Raw genomic sequence first — 23,198 nt, 5'->3', positions numbered from 1 at the left:
AAGTCTTCCGGCGGCCCCCAATTGTCAGTGGCCTCTCCCAAGGCTTCCTGGAATTTATCCTCCGCTGGTAAATTTAGATCAGATCCCAGAGCTGGCAGCGACAGGTTTTAGCAGAAGTTCTGATAGAAGAAGTTCTGACAGAAAGGGGAGAGGGTGGAGTTGGAGGTTGCTCGTAGAGCTAGGAGGAAATTCAACGTACAGCTGCTTTTGGATAAAAACGGGACCGCCGCGAAGAACTTCCTGGCGTGGAATCCTGCTGTTGATGCCGATTGCTTTAGGTTGTGGCTGGGCTATGTGTATTGCGTTGGGGTTTGAGGTGCTTGATTCGTATGGCAAGATAAAGGCAGGTTAGACTCTATACCCTAGGCAAAGATCGGGACATGAGTACCAATGTACCGGACCATACTGATAATTGCACAGTGCTCGCCAATGGTAAATAGATATTGAGTATCCCCTGGGGAGCCGGAGCCTTGAAAGTCAACCGAGGTGAGATGCACTTAGCTTTGAGTAAGAACCCTTGGTTTCTGCATCCAATCGCGCACGTACATAGCAACTGCGACATTTGGATCCTGCCCAGGCACCCAGGTACCCTGGCGGACAAGGGGACAGACTAATAGGACCGAGTGCCAACTGTAAGATGAATAAACCAGATTGTCGGCATTGAGGATCCAGGCCATAAGAATGGAGGAATGGAAGCGATCAAGAGTGCGAGGAAAGGAAACGATGGAAATCGTCGCTTTTTGACTTGCGTGTTATCGTATACCGTCTGCGCCGCAGAGGGGGTTATCCAGATCTCGGCTAAGTCGCCAATGCAGTTTCGATGGCCGAAAATACAGCAGAAGCAGCTTGCTTTTGCACTATCCTCAGCAGACTCAATCCATGAAATCGGAGAGCTCTTATCTCAACTCAGATAGAAACCAATGAACGTCCAAGGAGGATCCTTCCCAAGAGAAGGAGGAAGACAACAAAGAAAGTCACATGGCTTGAATGACTCAGCCGCGCCTTCCTGATTGGAAACTCGTCAGCCACAAACAATCTTCCTTCTTCCTTCACCCAACAAGAGGAAGAGCACGCCCATGCCATATTCAACCACCACGGGCAAAATGTCCAAAAGGGCCCCAAAGCTTCGAGCATCCTGCGACGCCTGCGCAGTTGCCAAAGACCGCTGTTCCAAGGCCCAATCGCGATGCCACCGATGTACCCAACACAACCACTGCTGTGTGTACGGGCACTCCAGGCGCAAACGCAGGCCGCCAGCGCGAGCGGCTGTAACCAGGCCATCGGCATCGCTCCGGATTCCAGCGTCTGATTCGGAACCACCGCTTGTATCAGGGAAAATGCTACCGATCCGTGGGTCCGGCAATCATCGGCGCTGGCACCTGGCGGATATGTTTACCGATACGAATTACAGTATGCCTCCTGAACAAGGCGGCTGGGAGGATATCGTTAATTCGAGTATGGACTTGAATGCCGTGGCAAAAGATAACGGTGCTCCGCTTGGGGATGAGCGCGCTATTCCGAATCTGAATAACCTGGCACCAGAGCAGGACGGTTCCCCAATGGATTTCCTGTTCCAGGGGCAGGATGAGCCGCTTTCTTTGAATGCTGATCGCATGCAGGACGTACAGATTTCTTCTTCTTCAAGGCCGACAACACCTTTCATTTTGGCATTAGGTAATGACGCCCCGATGATTGAAATGGCACCTGCAGTCGATGACTCCGTCTACGTCGCGAATGACAACGAGCAGAGCAACCAAGGGCAAGGTGGTTAGCGCGTATGAGTACTGCTTGATTCAGGTTCAGACTTGGAGAAAATACGACCACGATGGCGAAGTCGGTCATGAATCTTGCATCGAAATTCTCTGTCAAATGTTGTTATCGCCGCATTGCCTTGCACGGAGTGATAGGCGCGCTCAGGGCAATTCCTCGGACCGTCTCTGGGCTCAAAAAGAAGCTATAAGTTCCTCTAGCAATGCACAGCCAGTGAGACTCGGAGAATGACCACAATACACCCTGCGAGTTCTATACTGTGATTGTGGCTCCGCGGACAACCCATTTGCCTTTGTTCCCTCTTGTGACTTGCAGAAACCATCTTTCTCGTTCGACAGACGCAAACCTCAAAGTGCTGATGCTACAACGAGCTGGAATCTATTACTGACTCATCCAAACGCCTTGGAAGCAAAGACTTGTACCACATGAGAAATGAGTTAGCCCGTCTGCGCCGAATTTGACGCTCATCACCAGTGGACAATGCGAAGCTTGAAGGACGTCTTAACTGAGACATGTTTGTCGAGTCGGATCGCGTTGCCCCCCTCGCATTTGCACCCGAAAACTACACATGATGTCTTCTTATCCTTACTTGCCATGTGCAAGAAGCCAAAGCTGTGCCTCCGTTCATGGTGGACCTTTAGGGTTCGGGCCGGGTAGTATGACAGATAACAACAACGAGACCCACGGCGCTGCGGTACTTACTCCAACAATGCAATGTTCGTCAACTAGTTGCTCCCTAGTGACTCGGCATATACACTAACAGAATAGCACAGCCGAAGGTGCATTTTACCCATTTTCTTGCCCAATGACAGCATTACAAATTCCGTTGACAGCTGGAGTGTCCACTCACTGGCGGGAATCCTGCGAGGACTCGACCTACCAAGTCAAGCGGGATGAGGACTGTCTCGCGTTGCTTCATATGAGCGGTTACAATGCCACCCGTGCTCTCCACCCTTCTACATTAGGGTTATCTGCAAGGCCGGAGGGTATAAATTCTCGAACTTCCAGCAAGGGATTAGAAGGACGAGGTCTGTTTTCGCACCTTTGTCCTAGCGCGGCCAGCCAAAATGCCATCCATTACTACACTCCTCTTCATCTTCTCTAGTCTTCTCATTGCCCGACTCCTCATTTCCCTCTCGCGCGGCTCCTCATCTCCCCTACCACCCGGTCCAAAACCTCTCCCATTGATCGGCAACATCCACCAACTCCCCAAGTCCCTACAATGGTTACACCTCTACCACTGGAGCAAGAAATACGGACCCATCATGCACCTCAGCATGGGCGGGAAACCACTCATCATTTTATCAACGCATCAAGCAGCGCACGACCTCCTCAATAAACGGAGCTCGCGCTACTCCGACCGCCCACGCATGGTCATGGCTGGTGAACTGGTCACGAAGAACATGCACATGCTCCTGCGGCCGTACGACGAGCGGTACAGACTGCATCAGCGCATGGAGGCGCCGCTTCTTACGTTGAAAGCGGCCAGCGGGTACCGGCCGCTGCAGGACATCGAGTCGCGGCAGTTACTTTTTGATGTGCTCCGGGGGTGGAACGAGTTCGGCGAGAAGGGAGTTGATTTCCATCACCATCACGAGCGCGCAATGGCGAGTACAATTTACTGTCTGAATTACGGGTACAGATTGAGGACGGGGTATGAGAAGGCCCTCCTCAACGCGAAGAAAGTGCAGGCGGAGTTTGCCAGGACAGGGCAGGTGGGCGCTTATATCGTCGACTCGTTCCCCGTCTTGAATTATCTGCCAAAGATTTTTGCGCCGTGGAAGAAAGAGGGCGAGGAGCTCTACGAGCTTGAACGACAGCTCCATGTCGGAAACCTAGAGAGAGGGCTGCACGAAAGCAAAGGGTGGAACTTTGCAAAACACATGGAGAAATCAGAAGAGAGCAAGTTGATGTCGACCGAGGAACTCGCCTTCGACCTCGGAATCCTCGCAGACGCAGGCCTCGACACCTCAACCGTCGCACTGGACTGGTTCATCGTTGCATGGATCACCTCGGGAATCCGACTAGGCTGGGTCCCCAAAGCGCAGAAACTGCTTGACGAAGTCGTCGGCAGAACCCGCCTCCCTACATTTGAAGACCGTCCCAGACTCGCCTTCATCGATGCGATCGCCAGCGAAACCCTCCGCTGGCGGCCTGTTGTTGTTGGCGGCGTGCCGCATTTCACTAAGACCGAGGATACCTACATGGGCTACCGTATCCCCGCCAATTCAATTGTTCTGGGGAACACGTTCGCTATCACGCGCGATGAGTCTGTATTCGGCGAAGACGTTGATGATTTTAGGCCCGAGCGCTGGCTTGCCGATCCCTCGTCGCCTTCTTCTCCCTCTGACATCAACGGCACAATCGACGTCTGTGGGACGAACGTCTCAGCGCTCAAAGATCTACCGCAGACCGGCTTTGGTTTCGGACGCAGAGTATGTACGGGCCGTCTCACCTCGCGGAATCAGCTGTTCATCCAGATGGCGCGGATGCTATGGGCTTTTGAGGTCGACGCTGGTGTTGTTAATAAGAAATCTGGTGAAAGACACCATGTCGATGATATGGATTGCACGGAGGGGTTTGTGACGCTGCCGAAGCCGTTTCGGGCGGTGATGAGGCCTAGAGGCGAGTGGGTGAAGGATGTTATCCTGGCAAGTGGGGATACGCATGGTGTTGATCATGCGGAGATCCTGGAGAAGGCGAGGATCGACTGAGACGGCTGATGCTAAGGAAGCACAGGCATGGACCACGCTATTGCGCCGTTGCCACCGCTAGAACACACTATTTATCCAATATAAGCCCATATTCCATCACGTTCCAACCAACTCCAAGAGATCCGCCGAGTTCGATATCCACTCGCACTCCAGCGTATCCTCCAGCCTGCGGTCATGCCGGTGGACATCCTCCGTGACCGCAGCCTCCCATTCAGCTTTCCGCAACGCCATCCACAATGCATTGTTCCTCGGCGGCGGGAACTGCAGCTCGCGCGCATGTAATCCCTCGCTCACTGTCTTGTTACGGCTGTCCGTCAGGCTCCGACTCCCCGTCCCGGTTTCCGCCGCCGTTTCCGTCTGCTGCCCCTGCAGGTCCTCGCCGACGCCCCCTCCGCACAACCTACAAACTTTATACAGCGCCACATTGAACCGCTTCAATTCCTCAATACTCACCCACACATACGCCGGCAGATCGCTCTCGCTAAACCGCGCCAGCATGTTGGGGTACGACAACATCTCGAGGGCCCTAACGCTCTGGACGAGCCTGTGCAGCAGGTCCGACTGTGCGGGGGACAGACGGGGTTTCAGGGTCGTGTCTAAAACAGTGCCGTCACTTCTACTGCCGGCGCACAGAACACCGAAGATGATATGCAGCAAGATAGCCTGGTATGTAGGCAGCGGCCATGAACAGTTGCTGCTTGCGTCCGGGGAAGAGGAGGCATCCCATTGTCCCTACAACGTGGTTATATGTGTCAGCGAAAAGAGACACCCGCCAACGTACTTCGGTATGGTGTTCAGAGAGGGAGATGGACCGAACCTTCTGCCTTTGAATTGCGGTCCCCAGAACGTCATGCAGCGCCATTGCCTTTTCCTTTGCGTTCTCCTCGCCGCTATGCCATAGCCCTATCACAACCATTGACTGCACGAGCAAGCGTGCTTCATAGGGCGCGCGAAAGGATCCTTGGTGGACGAATGACCAGTGTGGGTGGAAGTGCGCGAAATATAGCGTCAGGAAATGCTGTTCACGTGTGGTGTTGCTGCGCTGGGACGAGGGGGCTGTGGGATGGTCTCGGTCATGGGCATGCGACCGCAAATGCGACGCTAGTAGTGATTCCGTCGAGCCTGGTTTGGGACTCGTCTGATGTTCTCCAGCGTCAGGTTCGACTTCAGCTTCAATTTCAGCTTTTGGTGCCAGCCCCGGTCCATCACCATCGCCATCGAATGCACTCAGCGGTAAAGCCAAAGAACAGCGTATCCCGCGCCTTTGGCAGTTAATGCACCCCAACAGTGGTACACGTGCAGACGAACCCCCTTCTCCTTCTCCTTCTCCTTCGCCCTCCCCTCGCCCCGGGACATCACACCGTGTCCGTTGAATCCTGCACCCCCGACAAGCGATCCTCACACGCGGCGCACAAACACCATGCCTGTTCTGTATGTGGCGCCGGAGCGTGTCGCTGCCCAGCAATAAGCACGCGTATTAGCGCCGCGATGTCTATGTTATGCTCGGATCTTGTTGGAGAAACAGCAATATAGGTACGGGAGCTTGGGGTGGTAGGGTAGAGTGGCGTACCGTCGCCCAAATCCCTTGTCGCATATTGCGCACTTCACGTCTTTGGCTGGGTCGTGTTGCGCTTCGTGACGGCGCCGGTGCGCGGGGCGGTGGTAGCGCGCGGTGCAGCCGGAATGCCGACATGGAAAGGGCTTTGGGTTTGCCTCTGCTTCTGCCTCTGCCTCGGTGTGCATTCTGATTTTGGTGGTTGTTTTATGTGGTATCAATGTAGGATTGGTGAGAGTCACGTGTATTACCGTAGCTCAGGGTGGTTGTGCCTTGGTCGTCCGTAACGTCATGGCAGGAATGACGGATGTTCCACCATGGCTGGCTCTGTTCCGAGATGAGATGCTTCTGCTGAGTAAGATGTTTATCTAAGAGCTTGTGGCGACCTCGAACGAGTTGAACGGTTTGATTTGATGAAGTTGTTCGGAGTGCCCACTCATTCTCTTGGGGAACCCCCCGGAGCACCCGCTCTGGACAGTCCATGAACGGAGAACCCACCGGCGAACCCACCATCGGAGAACCCGCTAGCTCGCAAAGCTCAGGATATTTTCTTACAGGCTTTACTAATTCGCAGAAAAAGGCAGCATTTGGTGATCGCTGCCACCGAGCAATGGAGGATTCCCGGCGCGTTGCTTACGAGATGGCAGCAAGCAGCACGTCAGCACTCTGTCGGGGCCCATTCCCTGGGGACCATATAAGAGACCCGAGTATCCCTGCCTGGAAGCAGTGACACAATCACGAGCTCCAAACACTCAAATCACTCTCCTTTTCCATCCAAACCAACCAAACAGCCGACCAACCATGCAGCATCAAATGAACGCCATACGCCTAGCCTCAACCGGCACCAGCGGCAAGTCTGTCGCCTCGCTCCACCACGAAGCCCTCCCAACCCCCAATGACCACCAAGTCCTGCTCAAAATCCACGCCGCCTCGCTCAACTACCGCGATGCCGCACTCCTGCGCGGTGAATACCCGGCCTCCACAAAGAAGAACGTGATCCCGCTCTCCGACGGCGCCGGCGAGGTCATCTCGATCGGGAAGGCCGTGACGCGCGTGAAACCAGGCGACCGCGTCGCTGTCTCCTGCGCCACTAACTGGATCGCCGGGCCTAGTCTCGAGGAGTACCGTCGCAACAGCGTGGGCTTTACGATTGACGGTATGCTGGTCGAGTACGCTGTCTTCTATGAGGATGCGCTCGTGCACATCCCGTCTTATCTCTCGTACGTCGAGGCCGCTGCTCTCCCCTGTGCTGCTGTCACGGCTTGGGCGGGGCTCAACAAGATCCGGCCGCTGCTGCCGGGGCATACGGTGCTAGTCCAGGGAACAGGCGGAGTTAGTCTGTTCGCGCTGCAATTTGCGAAGATTGTTGGCGCGCGCGTGCTGGCTATTACCTCGTCTGACAGCAAGGCCGCGAAACTGAAGGAGCTGGGCGCCGACGCGGTGGTCAATTACAGCGCTTGTCCAGACTGGGAGCGCGAGATCCTCGCCTTGACGGACGGGAAGGGCGTGGACTGCGTGCTGGATATCGCGGGGGAGAAGACGATAGTCAAATCCGCTGCGGCGACCAGGATCGGAGGCGTGGTTGTCATTGTGGGCTTTGCCAGCGGGTTTGGCGGTGGCCTTCCGCCCATTGATATTTTGTCGAGGAATCTGACGGTGACCGGGTCGGCGGTTGGGTCGCGGCTGGAGTTTGAGGATATGTTGGCGGCTATGGCGAGGCGCGAGACGAAGCCTGTTATTGATCGGGTATACCCCTTTGCTGAGTATCAGGAGGCTTATAAGAGGTTGGAAAGCGGGCAGCATGTTGGCAAGGTTGTTGTTCAAGTTGCAGAGGCGGCTGTTTAGGACATGTATTTTTGTTTGTATAGTACCAGGTGGTAGAGCGTGCTGTCTTGAATGAAAGGATGTCTCGGGACTGCTTGCGGCGTAACAAGAACAAGCATAACCGTACGGGCAGATATGAGCTTACCTACCTACCCATCCAATTAATGTTTCCTTCTCACCCATACCTCCTTGTTGGTGTCACCATTAGCATCGCCACCTCTAGTGCTCCCATCATTCTCACCCTCAGCTGAGGTTCTCGGTTGTTGCAGATCCCGCAGTTTAATATCCCAGAAGCTAAGCCTGGTCCTGCCATTCCCCCGATCTGCCCGTCCGGAGAAGAGATCGAACGTCCATCCATGCCGAAAGCACTTAATACCGGGGCCTACATCTTCGATGTCGAAGATAGTGCCTTGCTTGAGTGGAAAAGATGAGTGCGGGCATTTCTATGCGACATTAGCATGGCTGGTGGACATAGTCGTTGAACGGACGGGGTTTTCTCACGTTGTCAATGGCATGCATGGTTCCTTTGTACTTAAACACGAGGACCTGCTCGTCTAGGCTTGACCGAGACTGGTTCGCTCTTGGTTTGTCCGGTTGCTCTGGTTTCGGAATGTGGAAGGTGTTGCAACCAGGTAGAATTGGACAGGTGTTTCCATCACCAAGGTGGTCGACATCTTCGAAGGAAGAAAAGGCGCCAACAAAGTACCATCCTTGTTCGTCTTGTATAAGCTCATTAGGAGAGTGCATGATGTATGTATGTAAGTCGAGAGCTTCGAGTGCGTTCCAGAGCAAGTGAGAGAAATTGCTGAGTGTCATGATATTTCAGCAAATGCTGAGAGAGAGTGATAGCCGGCATATCACAACGACCGGAATCCATTTTCCGGACCGTCGGAAATGGGACCTTGTTCCTTGTTTTGTCCTTAGAAGGGAAATGGATGTTTTCCATATAGTAGGTCCTTCGTTTTGGGCCATCACCATACCGATGAGAATGGCCTCCAGCTCTAACCAACGACAATAATCTTCGCGTACGTCGCAGCTTCATGAGAGGTGAAGCATCGGACCTCTCTTCGGATCAACAAGATTTCAACCGCACCTGCAGCTCGGCAAGCTTCTGCACCTGATTGACAGTGGCAATACCGTCATCCTCACCATCCCCATCATCGCCAAAGTTATCCAAAACATGGAAAAGCACAACCAGTATAAAGGACTTCCACAACCACAGTCCCTGCCGACTATTGACAAGCATCCCCAAAAGCGGGAAAATGATACCGAGCAGCATCAGCACCGAGGAAAAAGAACCCAGATCCAACCCACCGAGACGCAGGACTCAGGTGAGTAACTAGTGCCCCCAACAGTCACAATACTTGCTAGGAGTGCGCTCTAGGTCGGCCCCAGTTATCGGCATGGGCCGCACGACGCTGGTGAGCATAATGCACGATAGGAGGAAGTAATTGGCCAACGATCTCGGATTTGGGGTCGAATATTCTAGGAAGGGCTAATATTCGAGTAGGACAAACCCGTGCACTGCAGGCTGACTTGTGAGAACGCTTAGCGAATAAGCAACAAATGAGTATTAGAATCTCAGCGAGTAAAGCGCTTAACGTTAGAAGTGACCAAGGGAAGTTGAGAAGGCTGGAATGGAGATGAGGTCAGAAAGATGGTGTTGATGCTCAAAAAAGGAAGGCACAGACAAGGAGGTGACTAAGCTCTTAAGCGAGCTGGACAGGACTATCCTCCAGAACTATGAGGTATTAACAACCGGACAAGTGCTCTGGAGACTCTTGAGAATGAAGCTCTCCCGGCGGCCATTGCTTAGTCTGAGGTATAGGAGCTATGGATATTTAAGCACCGAGTACGGCATGCAGACTTGAAGGCCACCATATTTAGATTAAGACTTTCGTGACCACTTTGAAACGTACTCTATTGTTTGATATAGTCTCACTAAGGTTTGTACAGTTATCCTAGCCATTTATGTGCCAACAAGGTTGTATGAGGATGCATCTCAACACCATTAAAGCCCAAATGGTACTCAGAAATGCAGGTTTAGTGGAAAAGTACTTGGCGAGACCATGATTGCGACGGAATACAATATGCAGAAACTTAGATAATGAACTAGCTCTCCTGCATATCTATATCAACCGCCATACAACAAACACCCAACCTCAATTCCTCCCTAAAAAATAGCCAGCGCATTCGGCGGACTCCCCACACTCCCGGGAACATTCAACGGACAACTCGTCAGCAAAAACGAGTACTTCTTTTCCCTCTTACAAACCCCCGAAAGAGCCTCAAGATCCCAAAGCTCCCCAATATTCAACCCAAACAATCCCAAAAAGTACTGATGCAGCACCAAATCCCCAATCGCGCCCTCACTCCCATCCTCCTTGATCGGCGGCAAACACTCAAACGCAATCGCGTCCCCCGCAACAGCCGCAAAGTGCTTATTCCAGAACCATTTCGCGGTCTCTTCGTCGCCGGCTACTCCAACAGTTCGGTGAGATGCCATGCACTCTGCCTGTTTTTCGGGTGTCTCGGCGTCTTGTAACCCCTTTGTGAATCCGCTCCGGATAATAAGGATATCGCCCTGTTTTAGCAGCACACCCTCCCATTCCGCAACGGCCTCCAGCGCCGCAGTGGTGATCTTGTGCGTTTCGAACGGCGAGTACGTTATCCCCTTTGCGTCCGCGTACGCCTGGTAATCCAGCAGGACTCCCCGTCCAACCAACCCACCACGGGTATGCCAGTGGTCCAGTGTCGGAAGATCACAGTTCTTGACGAAAGGAGTATCAGCCTGTTCCAGAACCTCTTTATCCGGCCGAACCCCATTATAACTCAGTCCGCTCGACTGATGCGCGAAATGAACCAGGGAATCCCACTGACTCGAGCACTGCGTGTTGAAACTGACCTCGTCGTCGAAACCGTGCAGTTTGAAGGGTGTATCTTGGAACGAGGAGATGGTGTGCTTGAGGCCTGCGCGCGCGAAGCCCGGCTTGTGGATTGCGTTTATGGGCCAGTTGAGACTGACGGATTGGCCGGTTGTTGCCTCGGAGAGCGCCGCGCGGACAACGGAGGGCGTGAGCTGGTTTAGACAGCCGATGTGGTCCTTTTTGCCGTTTTTGTCGAAGATTCCCCAGGCGCAGCCGCGGGGCATGTTTGCGACTGGCGGGAGGGAGTCGTAGTCCGGGAGGTTGGTGTATTCGGTCATTGTTGTGGTTCGTTGTTAGGAAAATAGAAGGAGAAGTGTTTGGGAAGAGAATAGAGCAAGGGATGTCTGGGGTCTAAATAGCTTGATTCCCTCAACCCCTAACCCCTCATCATCCCATCCAGCCGAGGAAGATACGTACACCAAGTGGACTCTTCGTCTGCGTATGGACAGCGGAATATGCGGAATAGCCTGTAGGTATGGGAGGTTGATCAGGGTCCACAGCGCGGTAGCCCTGGTTGGTCGCCCCCGCAATCTCTCCAGGGCGCCAGGCTATCGAATCCAGGACCCAGGTCGCCGAACAAAGCCATGACCAAAAGCAAGGCGAATCAAAACATACCGATAAACGACTACAGTGGTATAGGTTGGTAAAGTCCGAAGTCATCCTATACCCCTTAGCCGTTCGGCAAGGGCCAGATCATGCAATGCTATTCATCCTGCGAGATCCTAGCCTACTATATAGATTATTTATCAGCCTATAACCATTCGACCTATAGCCCCTGTAGCATCTCCTTGGCATATTTGATCTACTATAGACAACAAGTTAGATAACTCGGTCCACTTACTCCATCAAAACTCACCACTGCAATGAATCATACTCCGGAGTAAGGCAAGGGGTGCGCTGTGGATCGGCGCGGGGTAAAACTGGGGAATAGGGTTCACTACCCCGCCACCCCGCGTTTCTCCCTGCCCTGGCCCCTCGGCCTCGGTACCCAATTTTCGGGTACCCCAGGGCCTAGAGTCCGGGCAGTGAGGTGAGGTAAATCTCCTGGCCAGGTGGTAGTTACGTAGCTTTCCCTGCTCCTCCTGTGTTTCTTGCCACGAGTATTCGGCTGTGACGTGAAGGACTCCGCAAGGGATGGATCGGACGACCCTGGCGTAATGCAGTAAGGTAGGTTCAGGTGAGAAACACGTTCATAACTGGTGCTCTGCGCTGCGGCATGCTCCTGGTCAACTATCAGCTATAGGGGTAATGCGGGTGCAAAGACCATCGCTTATCTATTTAGGGTTACACAGTTGCACGCGAACCTGGAAGGACCTGCAGCATTAAGCTGTTGTCTAGGTATTTGTGCAACACGGATTGTAGTGCAGGAGCACCAATTAAAGTATGTGATACGGTATATAAGCAGCTATATAGACAAAGTATTATACATGACTGAGCTCCGAGAGTCTCTCCTCAGTAGCTCGCCCCCATGGTATCGGACTCGGCGAGCCAATCTCCAGAGTAAGCTGAGGTGTCCGCCGCCCTTGCGTCTCTTGGGGAAGCGGCGGTACTGTCGAGATGGAACTAGTAGATGGATTCCCAAGCGTGAGCTGGAGCGGCTCTTCTGGAATATGGGATAGGGTCGACGAAATTGAGGCAGTAGAACCGTGCTCCGTCGTAAGTTGCGGCGTTTGCTGTCCGGTAGATTCTTCAGGAATTTGCGGTAAAGCGGTAATGGATTCGGTGAACCCGCTGTGCGAGGTCAGGAACTTTGTCAGTTTATTATGTGTATGGACGGGTCGGATAGTCATGAGCTGTACTGAACTCCCCGATCCGGATGGTCGTAGATCGGGGCGCTCGACTTGGCTGTCGTTCAACCGCGAGGAAGAAGGGAAGTGCTTCCTGTTGAAAACTGACGGTGCTCCGTGGGCAAATGCTCGACGGACTAGAAGGAATATGCTGGGAAGGCTGACGCTAATGACGGCAATCGGAATCTCGGACCCGTGCCAGAAGATCGGCGTGACGGCATTGTCTGCCAGGGGTTAGCATTGTAGAGAAGGAAAGCAGCTTGCCATACAAGTAGGGTCCCTCGTAAGATCCTCCGACGTTCCGGCAACTGACGCCAAACGTCCGATAGAGACTACCACCACGCTAAGAATGTCAGCATTTTCTTTCAGCAGTAAAGATAACTCACAGATGTCCAAGAATGATGACAAGCATAGCAAGAAACTTGCGACAAGGCTTCATCTGCAGCCCTAAGACAATGGGAATTGGAAGGACGAGAATGAGAACGTCGATAAACACGCTGGAGATTCCGCTACCAAGCCATATTGCGCTCGGATTTCGACAATGACCGGGTATATTGCGATGCCACACTCTAGAGACCGGGAGGCACATAAAAATCACGGCAAAGAGGGTGCCCATGAGCCAGGCCACGTTGAGAGCATGGAGTGTCCAGAGGTAATACCAGAGGCGTGAGCGTGTCTGGGTGAATACCCGAGCGTAGAAGAACAAGGCTGAAGCCCTAGCTATTGTCGCGCCGCAAATGAAGACGATGTAGGCGGACCAAAGGAATATGTGGAACAAGGCGAGGTTGTCCTGTGTTAACAAAATGGCGTGGCGGCCCAGCCCGACATTAACCATCTTGATAATGAGGATGCAGACAGCAATATTGAAGAGCTGTATGGGTTAGACCAGCAAGGATAAAACCTAGAAGGAAAGCTGACTGTAGCTAGAAGCACTGCCCAGTCGTCCCACCAGAACCTTCCGATCTTTCTTCTCCCCGGTCCGGCGTCAGGCATAAGAGCGCGAGACCAGAATCGCAAAGCCGTGGCGACCACCGGGACAGCCATCATAACGATAAAATGGATGCGAACTGGCGGGCCGCGGTTTTCGTACATGTTTGACGCACTTATTGCTTGAGCGGAATTCGCCATGGTGGCAGCATCGAGACAAAGTCGAGCGGGACCAGGCACCGGACGATGTAGAGAAAAGAAGAAAGAGGGAAAAAGGCCAGTTGAGAATCAAAGTGAGAATCTTCATCAAGCCATGCTGGCTGACTCCTGAGCATCGGGGATCACGTCAACCTGGGAGCACAACAGATACTACTGTTGCAACCTTACAATCGTTGGGTAGGTCAGAGCTTCGCCAGTGGATGGTTACAATTTGTTTGCATCGGACAGCGTATCCATCTGCACGACACTAACGCAGAGAGCTTGACAAGCGGATACGGCCATGTCGGTGGATGATTTCAGTGAGCATATATCGACTGGGAAACCAGGGGTCAAAAGTAGGAAGGTTCGATGCAGAACGCCTCAAGCGCACAGACAGGCTCTTTCCGAAAAGAAGAGCGGAAGTCAGCCCAACATCAAGCCTTCTTCGCGGTCGAATATTCTCCGGCATACGCCAAACTCCCCAGGCTGGGCCTGGTCGTCGGACGATTTAGGGGCAAGATACCCACATTCAAGTCTTCCCTGCTTACACCTTCGCCACATCGCAGAAATCTGAGAATTCGATGGGTCGTACTGAGCGAGGCTCTTATCCGCGTAATTCCTAGGGACAGAGTAACTCGACGCAATGAGACTGACTGGGCAATGTGGCGGATGGCGCGCCTTGACGGCGTTTGGACAAACAGTCTTCTAACGTCGGTTCATGGAATTTGGGATATAAGCAGCGAGCCGCGAGATGTCGCAGCTAGAGATGGCATAATCCAGAGTTACCATAATAGTAGTTGACCTTGCACAAGCCACGAGCCACGAATCGCGGGATCTAGCGGACAAGGAAGGCAGTGTTATCTCTGGACGGCGGGTAGGTCAACGGTTCGAAGTTCGAAGTCATGTTGGGCAAAGCGTTGGCAACGAGGTGCGAAGCATCAGATACTATGTGGGATATGACGTCTGCCATGATGTTAAGCCGCTTTTTATGGCGGAGCTATATAACGACGAGGTACTGTCGTTTCGTGTGATCAATCCTGACCTACCGATGCTTAACATCGGTGTCATAGATTGGACGCCAATCATTGAAGCTGGAAGCCCTGACGGAATGTAGTTCGGTCTGAAGAAAGGGCATCGAAGCCATCCTCAGAGCAACCAGAGCATGGCAGAAGGCAGCCTGCGGTGGTGGGTAGGACAGATGATCTGCTATCCGGATGGGAGGGGGGGCTGTTGTGCCTCTGACTAAGCAGAAGTCGATGCATCAATTCAAGAAGAGATAAAAGCGAGGGGGGGCTGGACAAAGTCATCTTCGCACTTTTATCACATCAATCACCATTTTATCCTTTCTAATGATGCAATATCTACATTCCTGCTGGTGTAATATATCAACACAGGTTTCATTATCCATAACAGTGTTTCCAGAATCTGACGAGGATGGCATACCCAACACCTTGGCTGACTGGACTGGACTGTACACAGTACGGGTACGGGAAATAGCACAATCATGACAAAAGAGGGGGTTTCAATCATAGAGGCCGTCACCGCTTGCTGGCTTGCAGCGCCAAAATGAAATGAACTCAGAGGTATTAGAGGAAAGAAATCAGACAAAGGAAATCGACAAATGAGATGGAAATTTCATCGAGAGGAACGGGGTATTTCAAGGTATGCTCATCTCCATGCACCTTGGCTCAGAGACAGTAAGCCTTGGATGCAATCCAGGTCTTCCTCCTGGCTCGCTGCGTTTCCGCCCATGAATGCTGAGACATCACCATCGAGATTGGACATGGATTTGGAGGCCCCGATGGGTTTCCGATGTGATGGTTGTGATAACCGCGAGCGTCCACCTTGAGCTTTCTGCGATCGGGCAGCTCGTCCGTTGGCCTCTCTGAGGATGGGCCGGTGATGATCGGATACTGTACGCCGACGCGATTGAGGCACTCGAGTACCAGGGACCCAGTTTTCTTTGTCTGAATCGCCGGGGTCAAGTTCGAGGTCGTCTTTGGCGGTCTTTGAGTTTTTAAGTGACGATGGAGTTTTTTCACCCAGGACCTTGCGTCCAGTTTCCAATCGACCGAGCGAGGAAACAGTCCGAGACAGTTTTTGCCGCTTCTGCCGCATGGCTTGGGTGATGGGCGTGCTCTGGACGTCGGAGTGGGGTTTGAGAAGGGAGGAGTGTCTAGCTGACAAGCTTCTGGTCAGGGAGCGTTTGCCAGTGGACAATAAGGCAGAGTTTGATGTGCGTTGTGAGCTGAAGGGCGTGGAAAGTGCACTACGTGCGTCTGTGTCGAAGATAGACTCCCAGTTTCGAGGATCACGCGACCTGCCAAAGGATGTTTCTTTCTCGAGTGAGCGAGGGGTGCTCAGTCCAACAGCGCTGTTGCTCCTTCGAAGACCAATGTCTCTAGGCTTGCGAGTGGAGAACATGGAGATGCGGTTCTTCGACGGGGAAGGTTCGCCATTGGCACGGATGACTGCTTGTCCGTCTGCAGACATGGAGATACGGAGCGAATCGCGTCGTGGTGGTGAAGGTGTCAATTCGCCTTGCTTGCGGACCATAGCCTCGCCGTCAAACGAGAGCGACAACCTCAGAGATGGCGGCGATTTGAGGGTATTAAGCACGCTTGGAGTAGTCGACTCTGTGATTGTTGCCCCGACATCTGACCCAGATCGCTTCCTCTTCGCCGAGTTCTGGAGTTGTTCGATGTTGGACGCGTTAACAGGGGGTTGAACCACGTCTATCTCAACGAGACTGTCATCGGCAGGTTGTTGGCTAGACTCTGGAAACTCGGACGTGGCAAGGCTCGTTTGTGAGCTTTCCCCAACCTGGTCTCGCTCATCCTTCTCGTGTCCCTCGGATACAAACGAATCACCCTCGGGTACCGACGACTGTTGAGATTGGCCCAGCGAATTGTCATTGGCTTGCTCCAGCCCGCTGGAGCCCTCTGCAAGTATACTATCATCGGAGGCTGGCTTCAGTTCGTCGGATTGGGAGGAAGGAAGAAGTTCGTGAGGCTGGAGAGGCTTCGATTTTCGGCGGTCATTCTGACGACGATTCTGGAACCAGATCTATGGAAGAACACCATTAGATTCAAGCAAATACTCATCGAGTCGAGCAAGCATACCTGAACTTCTTTCTCACCCAACGAAACACGACTAACTATGTTGGCCCGTGTTGTCTTGTCCGGCTTCGGATTTCGTTGGTACTCGGCCTCGAGAATCGCGTAATCTTCGGGACTAAAGACGCGTTTTCAAGTCAGATATTGCAACTGACTAAAGGACAAATCAGTTCCGGTTTATCAGAGACGTACCTAGTCCGACGCCGTTTCTGCCGTGCCAGCAACTTGTTATCCACACGCGGTGGGAGGTTCTGGGTCAAGGTCTTCTGGGAGTGAACCAAAAAGGCGTAACTGGAGGAGGCCGTGGTGGAGTCTGAGGTTTGGGTAGAGGGAGGAGACGACGAGAATGTCACGGCCGAGGGCTCGGGGTCAGACATGGTGGTGGTGGGTTATGTAGAGTCGAGATGGGACGGCAGCATAAGGACAAGACAAGCAGACGAAACAATTAGAATTAAACAGAAAAGTAGAAGAGAGAAAAGCCCAGCAGCATTGCGTGGTAGAGCAAGAGGAAAAGGACGAGCGAAGCTGGAGTGGGAATGTTCCCGACCGAGAGCTCGTGCTCGTGCAGAAAAGACGCTTCTCTGATCGCGTCGCGATGTCGTGGACGCGGCGTGCAGTTGAGACTAAAGACTAAAGTTCCTCCGGTCAGGCTTCGGGGCCGGCCGAGTCTCCACTCTCCAACACCTCGCTCACGCTTCGCCCCCGCCTCGATAATTTCCTTTGCACGACGCGAGATTGGAATTTCAATTATGCTTCGATTAAATTGAGCTGTATTGATTGCCTGGCTATATGTCATTGCTCCCGCAAACACGTCGCGATGCTGAAGATCCCCAATCCCGTCCACGTGCTCCGATCCATTCCAGGCACCCTGCACACCTTGGAAGAAAAGACGGGCTATGCAATTTCTCATTCTTAAGACGTCCCTGACTCTTGGATCTGCTTGAAGGGACAGATACTTGCAAGTGGATTGTACCATTTGCATGAATTTTCGGCATCTCGAGTCGCGAAGCTTGATTAGTGAACCATTGGCAAGCTATGGCTCGCAGCAACATCACTCCGCATGGCTACTGCATTGTGAGCATACGGCTCGCCAGTAATTCACAGGATAGTGATGCACCAAGCATAGCTGTCAGGTCAGAGAGCGTCCATACGGCTGTTTTGATGGATTTTCATACACAAGCAGACTGAAACAAGAGCACGCCGACAAGGAATCAAAACGAAAAGGACATTCCAAGGGACAAGCCATCAGGAAAACACCTCCGCCAGGGCTAGTACACTCAATCCCGCCGATGCCGCTTCGACCCCTTTGACGTCTTTCTGCGGCGGATAGCTGCACCGCACGAACCTAGCCAGCTGCGAAGCGAGCAGATGCTCTCTGAATTGCTGATCCAGACCTCCGACCATATATATGGAATGATCCGCGCCTTTGCCGCCGCCTTTCTCTCCCCAGCACAACTTTGGTCCTACAGTTTCATCATCCATCTTCCCCGTTTTGCTTCCATCCTTGGCCCATACGCGTTTCGTCTCATAGAGCGTCTCCCAAGCGAATGCCTTGAACAAGCCACCGTCCGCACTCTTTCCATCCGCACGCCCCTTCCACACGAAGTTCCGTCCACCGTACTGGAACCTTCGCGGAGACCAATCTTTGCTTTGCGCTTCACGGTCAGGGATCTCAACGATGTGTCCGCTATTTGGAGGGACCGTGCTCGCCACCAAGCGGAAGCTGCCTCCCTTCGTCTTGCGAATCCTGATGTTGACGGCACCCATCTCGGGGAGAAACTCGCCGGCGCGTCGTAAGATGGCTTCGACGATTGGGACCTCTTGACTCCAGACTGCTTGAAGGGCGTAGAGTACGTGGGTGTTGGTCGAGTCTTTGACGAAATACCAGTATGACCGTGTGCCAACAGCTACCAGCTCTGATGAATGCGAGATACGGTACGTCGCAATCTCAGCAGAAGGCGACAAAGTCGGTGCAAAGGCTGGGATCTGGGTTGAATCGGACGCGTTCACAAACGGCTCCAGGTGGCTGGGCACCACCTTGTCAGGAGACTCAACCTTTTCGTATTCGTGGATTGCTTTTCTAAGCTATCACCATTATCAGCAGCGACCCCCAAATCTTTTAAGAGGCACTTACCTGAGACAATGTCCACGGACTATTATCATCATCTTTCCTCACCAATTCCTCGTCAACTCCCAGCCTCGAAGGCGGCAGGACGATTCCATCAAAACTGCCCTTGCGTTGGAGGTCCTCCAAATACGCGAGTCGCTCCCGATGAAGTTGCACCTGCCGCTCAAACATCTTGCGGAATATCTTGCGCACATTGCTCTTCTTGAGTCTTTGCGCCGCGGCTCCTAGGATTTCGATAGAGTTTTTGTGAAGCTCGATTGCCCCTTGATATTCGCCGTTCCGCTCGAGGAAGAATGCGCCTACGGACAGTTTGTAAAGATTCTCTTTGATCTCGTCGCCTGTCGTGTTGCTAGCCATGATGAATTAACCACGAAGGAGCTTGCAGCGATTTCCAAATCCGACCACAGTTGGCGAAAAGGTAAGTCAGAATGAGCCTCCCCTCTCGATTATTACCCTAACAATCTGGAGGAGTAAGCACTTAAATATAAGCCCAACCCGTCGGACTCTCCCTATCGCCAAACCACACCCGCCAAGCACTAAGCTGCCTTACGGGGCAATGCAATAAACCTGCAAGGCTCTCTCCAAACCCAAAATTGCAGCAGGCACCACATGGCTGGTGTCGGAACGTGCTGACCGAAAGCCCTCTGGTCAATGTGATCATCGCATGGACTGGTTCGCAGTTGATCTGGGCGTCGCTTAGCTTTTCCACTTTGGCAGGCTCGCGCCTTGGCGATCGAGATTCTGTCATGTCAGGCTTGTAATATTGTTTGATGATTGCTGTTTGTATCTGTGCGCGAGTCAGCTGCGGGAACTCCAAGGTTGCTACCTAGATATGGTATCTTTCCCAAAGTGCGGATAGACTCGGCGTGGTCATAATGCGCGGAGAGGTGAGGTTGCACACTGTAGTACAAATGTCTCCCCTGCGTTCGCTCTTTCTTGCTTGCTTGCTTTCTATCGCCTCGAGGGTCTACCTCACAACTAGCCTTTAGGTTCTCCTTATGTATTCTATAGATTACTCTGATAGAATAATTTCGGATACTTCGGATAGGTGCGAGCCCTCTACGGATACTAGGACTCCGGGCTCCCAACCGTCTGCTCTAGTGTATGGAGGCGGTACAAAATGTTCACTTGCATCTGCATCCTCAAGCCTCTTCTCATTGTTTGCTCTCCTCCATACTCATATAAAATCGCATGGAAATCTGCTTTTTGATGCATGCAGGTGTACTCCGCCACACGGGTCCTTGAGCTAGGGCTCCCTCGCTAAACTCACCTGAACAGCCACAGAATGAGCATTGAATTTGAATTTGGCAAACAATCATGGTGTATAAACGTGAAATGGCAGTCAGAAGCAAATTGTATTGTCGGCTTTTGAATTCTAGTACTCGTTGGTAATTACCCATAAATGTCACCGAGCGGAAGTATATATTTCGGGAGTACCTGACGGCCTCAGTGACAACAGGTATTACCGTAATGGTGACTGGCCCTGTCCTCTTTGCACAGAGATTTATTGAAGCAAGCGATCAAGGCTTTTACGCATGTTGCTTTACCAGAAATAAAGTCCCCTGCAGATTCGGTATCAAAGTCGGACAATTAGATGCAAAGTGCCTGAGCGATCTACATAGATCAGCGGCCGAGACGCGAAAAATCGCGAACTCACGTGATGCTTAATTGGCATACTCCGTTTACTATACAAGGTCGAGCGTCTCAATTATAAATCATACAAGCCGCGAGTCTAATACTTAACTACGCCTCCTGCTGATTCATATGGCTCGGAATATTCCACGGATCATAATCCATATGGACGAATGCACGTTCCACGGTCGGCACACTCTCCAGCATATACTGCAAACTTTCGCCGAGATCATGGCTATCGCGCAGACTACTTTTGTCGGGGAGGACGATGTCGACTTCGACGTTGAGCAGATCGCCCGCGTAATACGCTCTCAGGTTCTGGATTTTGAGGATTGAGCGCGAGAATCGCATCGTCATGTACAGCAATATACTGACGTCCTCGCGGGAAGCAGCCGCGCCTGTGAGATGCCGGATGTGTTCGCTTGCTGTTAGGCCCCAGTTCCAGATGATGTAGATGGACAGGACGAGACCGCCTAGTGGATCGAGGTACCAGGTGTTTGTCAAGCCGCCGACTGCGATTTGTCAGTAATGCTGCGCTGCAAAGGTATTGAATGGTACGTACCAAGTGGGAAGACGATACTGAAGAAGTTGAAAACAACATCTGTCATGGCGTCCTGCGCCAGAGCTTGGACGCTGGAGTTGTTGATTAGTCTGCACCAGAACCAGCAGAGAGCCTTGACGACCACAGTGCTGCCCATTATCACCGCCGATGGCACCGTTAGCTGAACCACAGCATGCTCAGTAGACATCAATTGACTCGCTGACGTGATTGCCACCTGGAAGAACGAAGTTACCATCACGACGGCAAAAACAAGAACGCTAAGCGGCTCCAATCGACGGCGGCTGATAGGATATTCAGAGCGGTCCTGCCTTTGAATAAGAGCCGTCGTGATCCAAACGATAGTCGTAGACAAGAAATCCAGTGCTCCGTCGACTAAACTCGCAAGAACTGACACCGAGTTTGTCATCAGCAAGGCAGCGATCTTCGCCGCCAGCAAAATAACATTTGCGACAAAGTTGACGTAGATCGCGACAGTGACAATGCGGGCTCCGCTATCCACAAAGTCATGACCTTTCGGCGTGATGTCTTCCAAAGGCGATGATTCTTCATCAGTTGTAGGGGGAAGAAGTAGCGTGCTTTCACTTGGAATCCGATAGAGGTTTCGGGGAGTCCGCTTGATCTTCTTGGGTGTTTCAGCACCACCTAGGTCGTCAATAGCTCCATAGTCTCCTTCGTATGTAGGTCCGTCCACTCCTGGTGTAGCCCGCTCCGCCCTATTCTGCTGGTATTCCACGATCAGACGATGAGGTAACGACGAGTCGAGGAGCCGGTCGATGTAGACGTATTGCGATACGAGGTCATTGTTCCGCTCGTAAAGTTGACGCCTAGCAGGGTCAGAACATTGATTCGGGGATGGGCGGAGACTCGTACACTGGTTTCGATAACCCTTTCAATGCGTTCGGGTGTTTGTAGTACTGCTGCCTGAGGTACGATCAGCATGCCATCATCACGCCAAAGCGAACTGACTGCAGCGCGTACCAATTGTATGACGGCCGATCCTCTCCGATCAGTTCCCTCGCCCGGACCGACGCTGGCCCTTCGAATCGGTCTCGGAAAGAAACAGCCTCTTCTCGATCGTTATCGAGATATTCGGATCTGTATAGGCTCTGGCTGCTCGAGAACGATCGTCGTCGGATCAGCGATGAAAGGTATTGACCGCGCGTGGAGAGGATGTCGGTTTGGGGTTCGAGGCTCGGTCTTCTAGGCCGAATGGGCGACTCGGCGTCTGAAGGTGAAGAGGGGACGGAGAACTGGGGCCTCGTCCTTCGGCCAAAAGACGCCATCTCGAGCTGAATCAGGCAATGCCACAATCTGGCGATGACAGTCCCGCAATGACAAGTGGTGTGCCCGAAATTTTGGACCTGGAAACATCGGAGCGGAGGCCGATTGACAGCAGGCCAGATGCGGTTAGCCCCGCGTCACATGCTGTTTCAGTTGCCATGTGCTCGTCTCCTCTCTCGAACACAGCATCACCCCATTATTTCTGCCAATGTCAGCTGTTAGGCTAGAAGCCTTGGCCACAGCACCCAGAGAGTACCAAATCAATATCCCGTGAGAGATTGTCGTCGGGATGACCCTTGCCAATGGGTTACGAACCTTGAAAGCCCGTGTTGATCGGGTCGCGAGCCGAAAGCTTCAATCCAGCTCTCTCGCCTAAAAACCAGCAGTTCTTCCAGGATCCTGATTCCTTAGGTGAATTGACTCATTGGTTGTTGATTCCCGAAGCGACATTCCTGGTAACGATGGCAAACAAAGCCGTGTCTCATTGGGAATAGTGTGCTTTTGCCTGAGAACCCCGCCGGGGTGTCACCGCGTACGGCATACTTGCGATTACCCTGCAAGGCCCGCATGATGGACGTCGGCTCTGCTCCTGGGTTCGACAGTTGACATGGAGCTCATATTATATACACCAGACTTGCAGCGACCTCCTACCGCCGGTCCCGTCAGAGGCTGCTGAATCACCGGAATTGGCCTTTCGTCTGCCCGGACGTGATACTCGGACCTTGTGTAAACTGAGCGACGGAGAAATTCCTCGTTGGTGGCAAGATCGCGGTACAT

The 23,198-nt window shown here is 52.7% G+C and overlaps 10 protein-coding genes across 10 annotated transcripts; 2 read left to right on the top strand and 8 right to left on the bottom strand.

The window, feature by feature from the left end:
* Positions 1-2,201: 2,201 nt before the first annotated feature.
* BDW74DRAFT_190243 (cytochrome P450) lies at positions 2,202-4,532 on the top strand. Its single transcript, XM_073732140.1, has one exon. The coding sequence runs from the start codon at positions 2,838-2,840 to the stop codon at positions 4,482-4,484; it is 1,647 nt and encodes a 548-aa protein (XP_073584949.1). The 5' UTR covers positions 2,202-2,837; the 3' UTR covers positions 4,485-4,532.
* Positions 4,533-4,580: 48 nt separating this feature from the next.
* Positions 4,581-6,227, bottom strand: BDW74DRAFT_177241 (uncharacterized protein; the record flags this gene model as incomplete). The annotated part of the gene is made up of 3 exons (XM_073728830.1): positions 4,581-5,216; positions 5,266-5,746; positions 6,055-6,227. The coding sequence occupies 3 exons, from the start codon at positions 6,225-6,227 to the stop codon at positions 4,581-4,583; spliced, it is 1,290 nt and encodes a 429-aa protein (XP_073584948.1).
* A 613-nt stretch (positions 6,228-6,840) lies between these two features.
* Positions 6,841-7,884, top strand: BDW74DRAFT_177240 (zinc-dependent alcohol dehydrogenase family protein; the record flags this gene model as incomplete). The annotated part of the gene is made up of 1 exon (XM_073728829.1): positions 6,841-7,884. One exon carries the CDS (start codon positions 6,841-6,843, stop codon positions 7,882-7,884), a length of 1,044 nt encoding a protein of 347 aa, XP_073584947.1.
* Positions 7,885-8,024: 140 nt separating this feature from the next.
* Positions 8,025-8,610, bottom strand: BDW74DRAFT_177239 (Rieske (2Fe-2S) protein; the record flags this gene model as incomplete). Its single annotated transcript, XM_073728828.1, has 2 exons — positions 8,025-8,306; positions 8,365-8,610. 2 exons carry the CDS (start codon positions 8,608-8,610, stop codon positions 8,025-8,027), a joined length of 528 nt encoding a protein of 175 aa, XP_073584946.1.
* A 1,426-nt stretch (positions 8,611-10,036) lies between these two features.
* BDW74DRAFT_177238 (uncharacterized protein) lies at positions 10,037-11,068 on the bottom strand (the record flags this gene model as incomplete). The annotated part of the gene is made up of 1 exon (XM_073728827.1): positions 10,037-11,068. The coding sequence occupies one exon, from the start codon at positions 11,066-11,068 to the stop codon at positions 10,037-10,039; it is 1,032 nt and encodes a 343-aa protein (XP_073584945.1).
* A 1,143-nt stretch (positions 11,069-12,211) lies between these two features.
* On the bottom strand, positions 12,212-13,705 carry BDW74DRAFT_177237 (uncharacterized protein; the record flags this gene model as incomplete). Its single annotated transcript, XM_073728826.1, has 4 exons — positions 12,212-12,801; positions 12,847-12,920; positions 12,964-13,448; positions 13,496-13,705. The coding sequence occupies 4 exons, from the start codon at positions 13,703-13,705 to the stop codon at positions 12,212-12,214; spliced, it is 1,359 nt and encodes a 452-aa protein (XP_073584944.1).
* Positions 13,706-15,046: 1,341 nt separating this feature from the next.
* On the bottom strand, positions 15,047-16,957 carry BDW74DRAFT_151532 (uncharacterized protein). Its single transcript, XM_073724196.1, has one exon. The coding sequence runs from the start codon at positions 16,256-16,258 to the stop codon at positions 15,371-15,373; it is 888 nt and encodes a 295-aa protein (XP_073584943.1). The 5' UTR covers positions 16,259-16,957; the 3' UTR covers positions 15,047-15,370.
* On the bottom strand, positions 16,947-17,435 carry BDW74DRAFT_151530 (uncharacterized protein). Its single transcript, XM_073724195.1, has one exon. It carries the CDS (start codon positions 17,193-17,195, stop codon positions 16,956-16,958), a length of 240 nt encoding a protein of 79 aa, XP_073584942.1. The 5' UTR covers positions 17,196-17,435; the 3' UTR covers positions 16,947-16,955.
* A 53-nt stretch (positions 17,436-17,488) lies between these two features.
* BDW74DRAFT_151527 (uncharacterized protein) lies at positions 17,489-20,009 on the bottom strand. Its single transcript, XM_073724194.1, has 3 exons — positions 19,418-20,009; positions 18,955-19,364; positions 17,489-18,905 (listed from the first exon to the last, which is right to left on the bottom strand). Exons 2-3 carry the CDS (start codon positions 19,301-19,303, stop codon positions 18,064-18,066), a joined length of 1,191 nt encoding a protein of 396 aa, XP_073584941.1. The 5' UTR covers positions 19,304-19,364; positions 19,418-20,009; the 3' UTR covers positions 17,489-18,063.
* A 339-nt stretch (positions 20,010-20,348) lies between these two features.
* Positions 20,349-22,568, bottom strand: BDW74DRAFT_151523 (cation diffusion facilitator family transporter). The gene is made up of 4 exons (XM_073724193.1): positions 22,119-22,568; positions 22,011-22,061; positions 21,141-21,964; positions 20,349-21,090 (listed from the first exon to the last, which is right to left on the bottom strand). The coding sequence occupies exons 1-4, from the start codon at positions 22,421-22,423 to the stop codon at positions 20,690-20,692; spliced, it is 1,581 nt and encodes a 526-aa protein (XP_073584940.1). The 5' UTR covers positions 22,424-22,568; the 3' UTR covers positions 20,349-20,689.
* Between the last annotated feature and the right edge of the window lie 630 nt (positions 22,569-23,198).

Source organism: Aspergillus multicolor (assembly GCF_047715735.1).
Source record: "Aspergillus multicolor strain CBS 133.54 unplaced genomic scaffold BDW74scaffold_9, whole genome shotgun sequence".
In the NCBI taxonomy this organism is placed as follows: domain Eukaryota; kingdom Fungi; phylum Ascomycota; class Eurotiomycetes; order Eurotiales; family Aspergillaceae; genus Aspergillus; species Aspergillus multicolor.
This window is presented reverse-complemented; position numbering and strand designations above follow the sequence as displayed.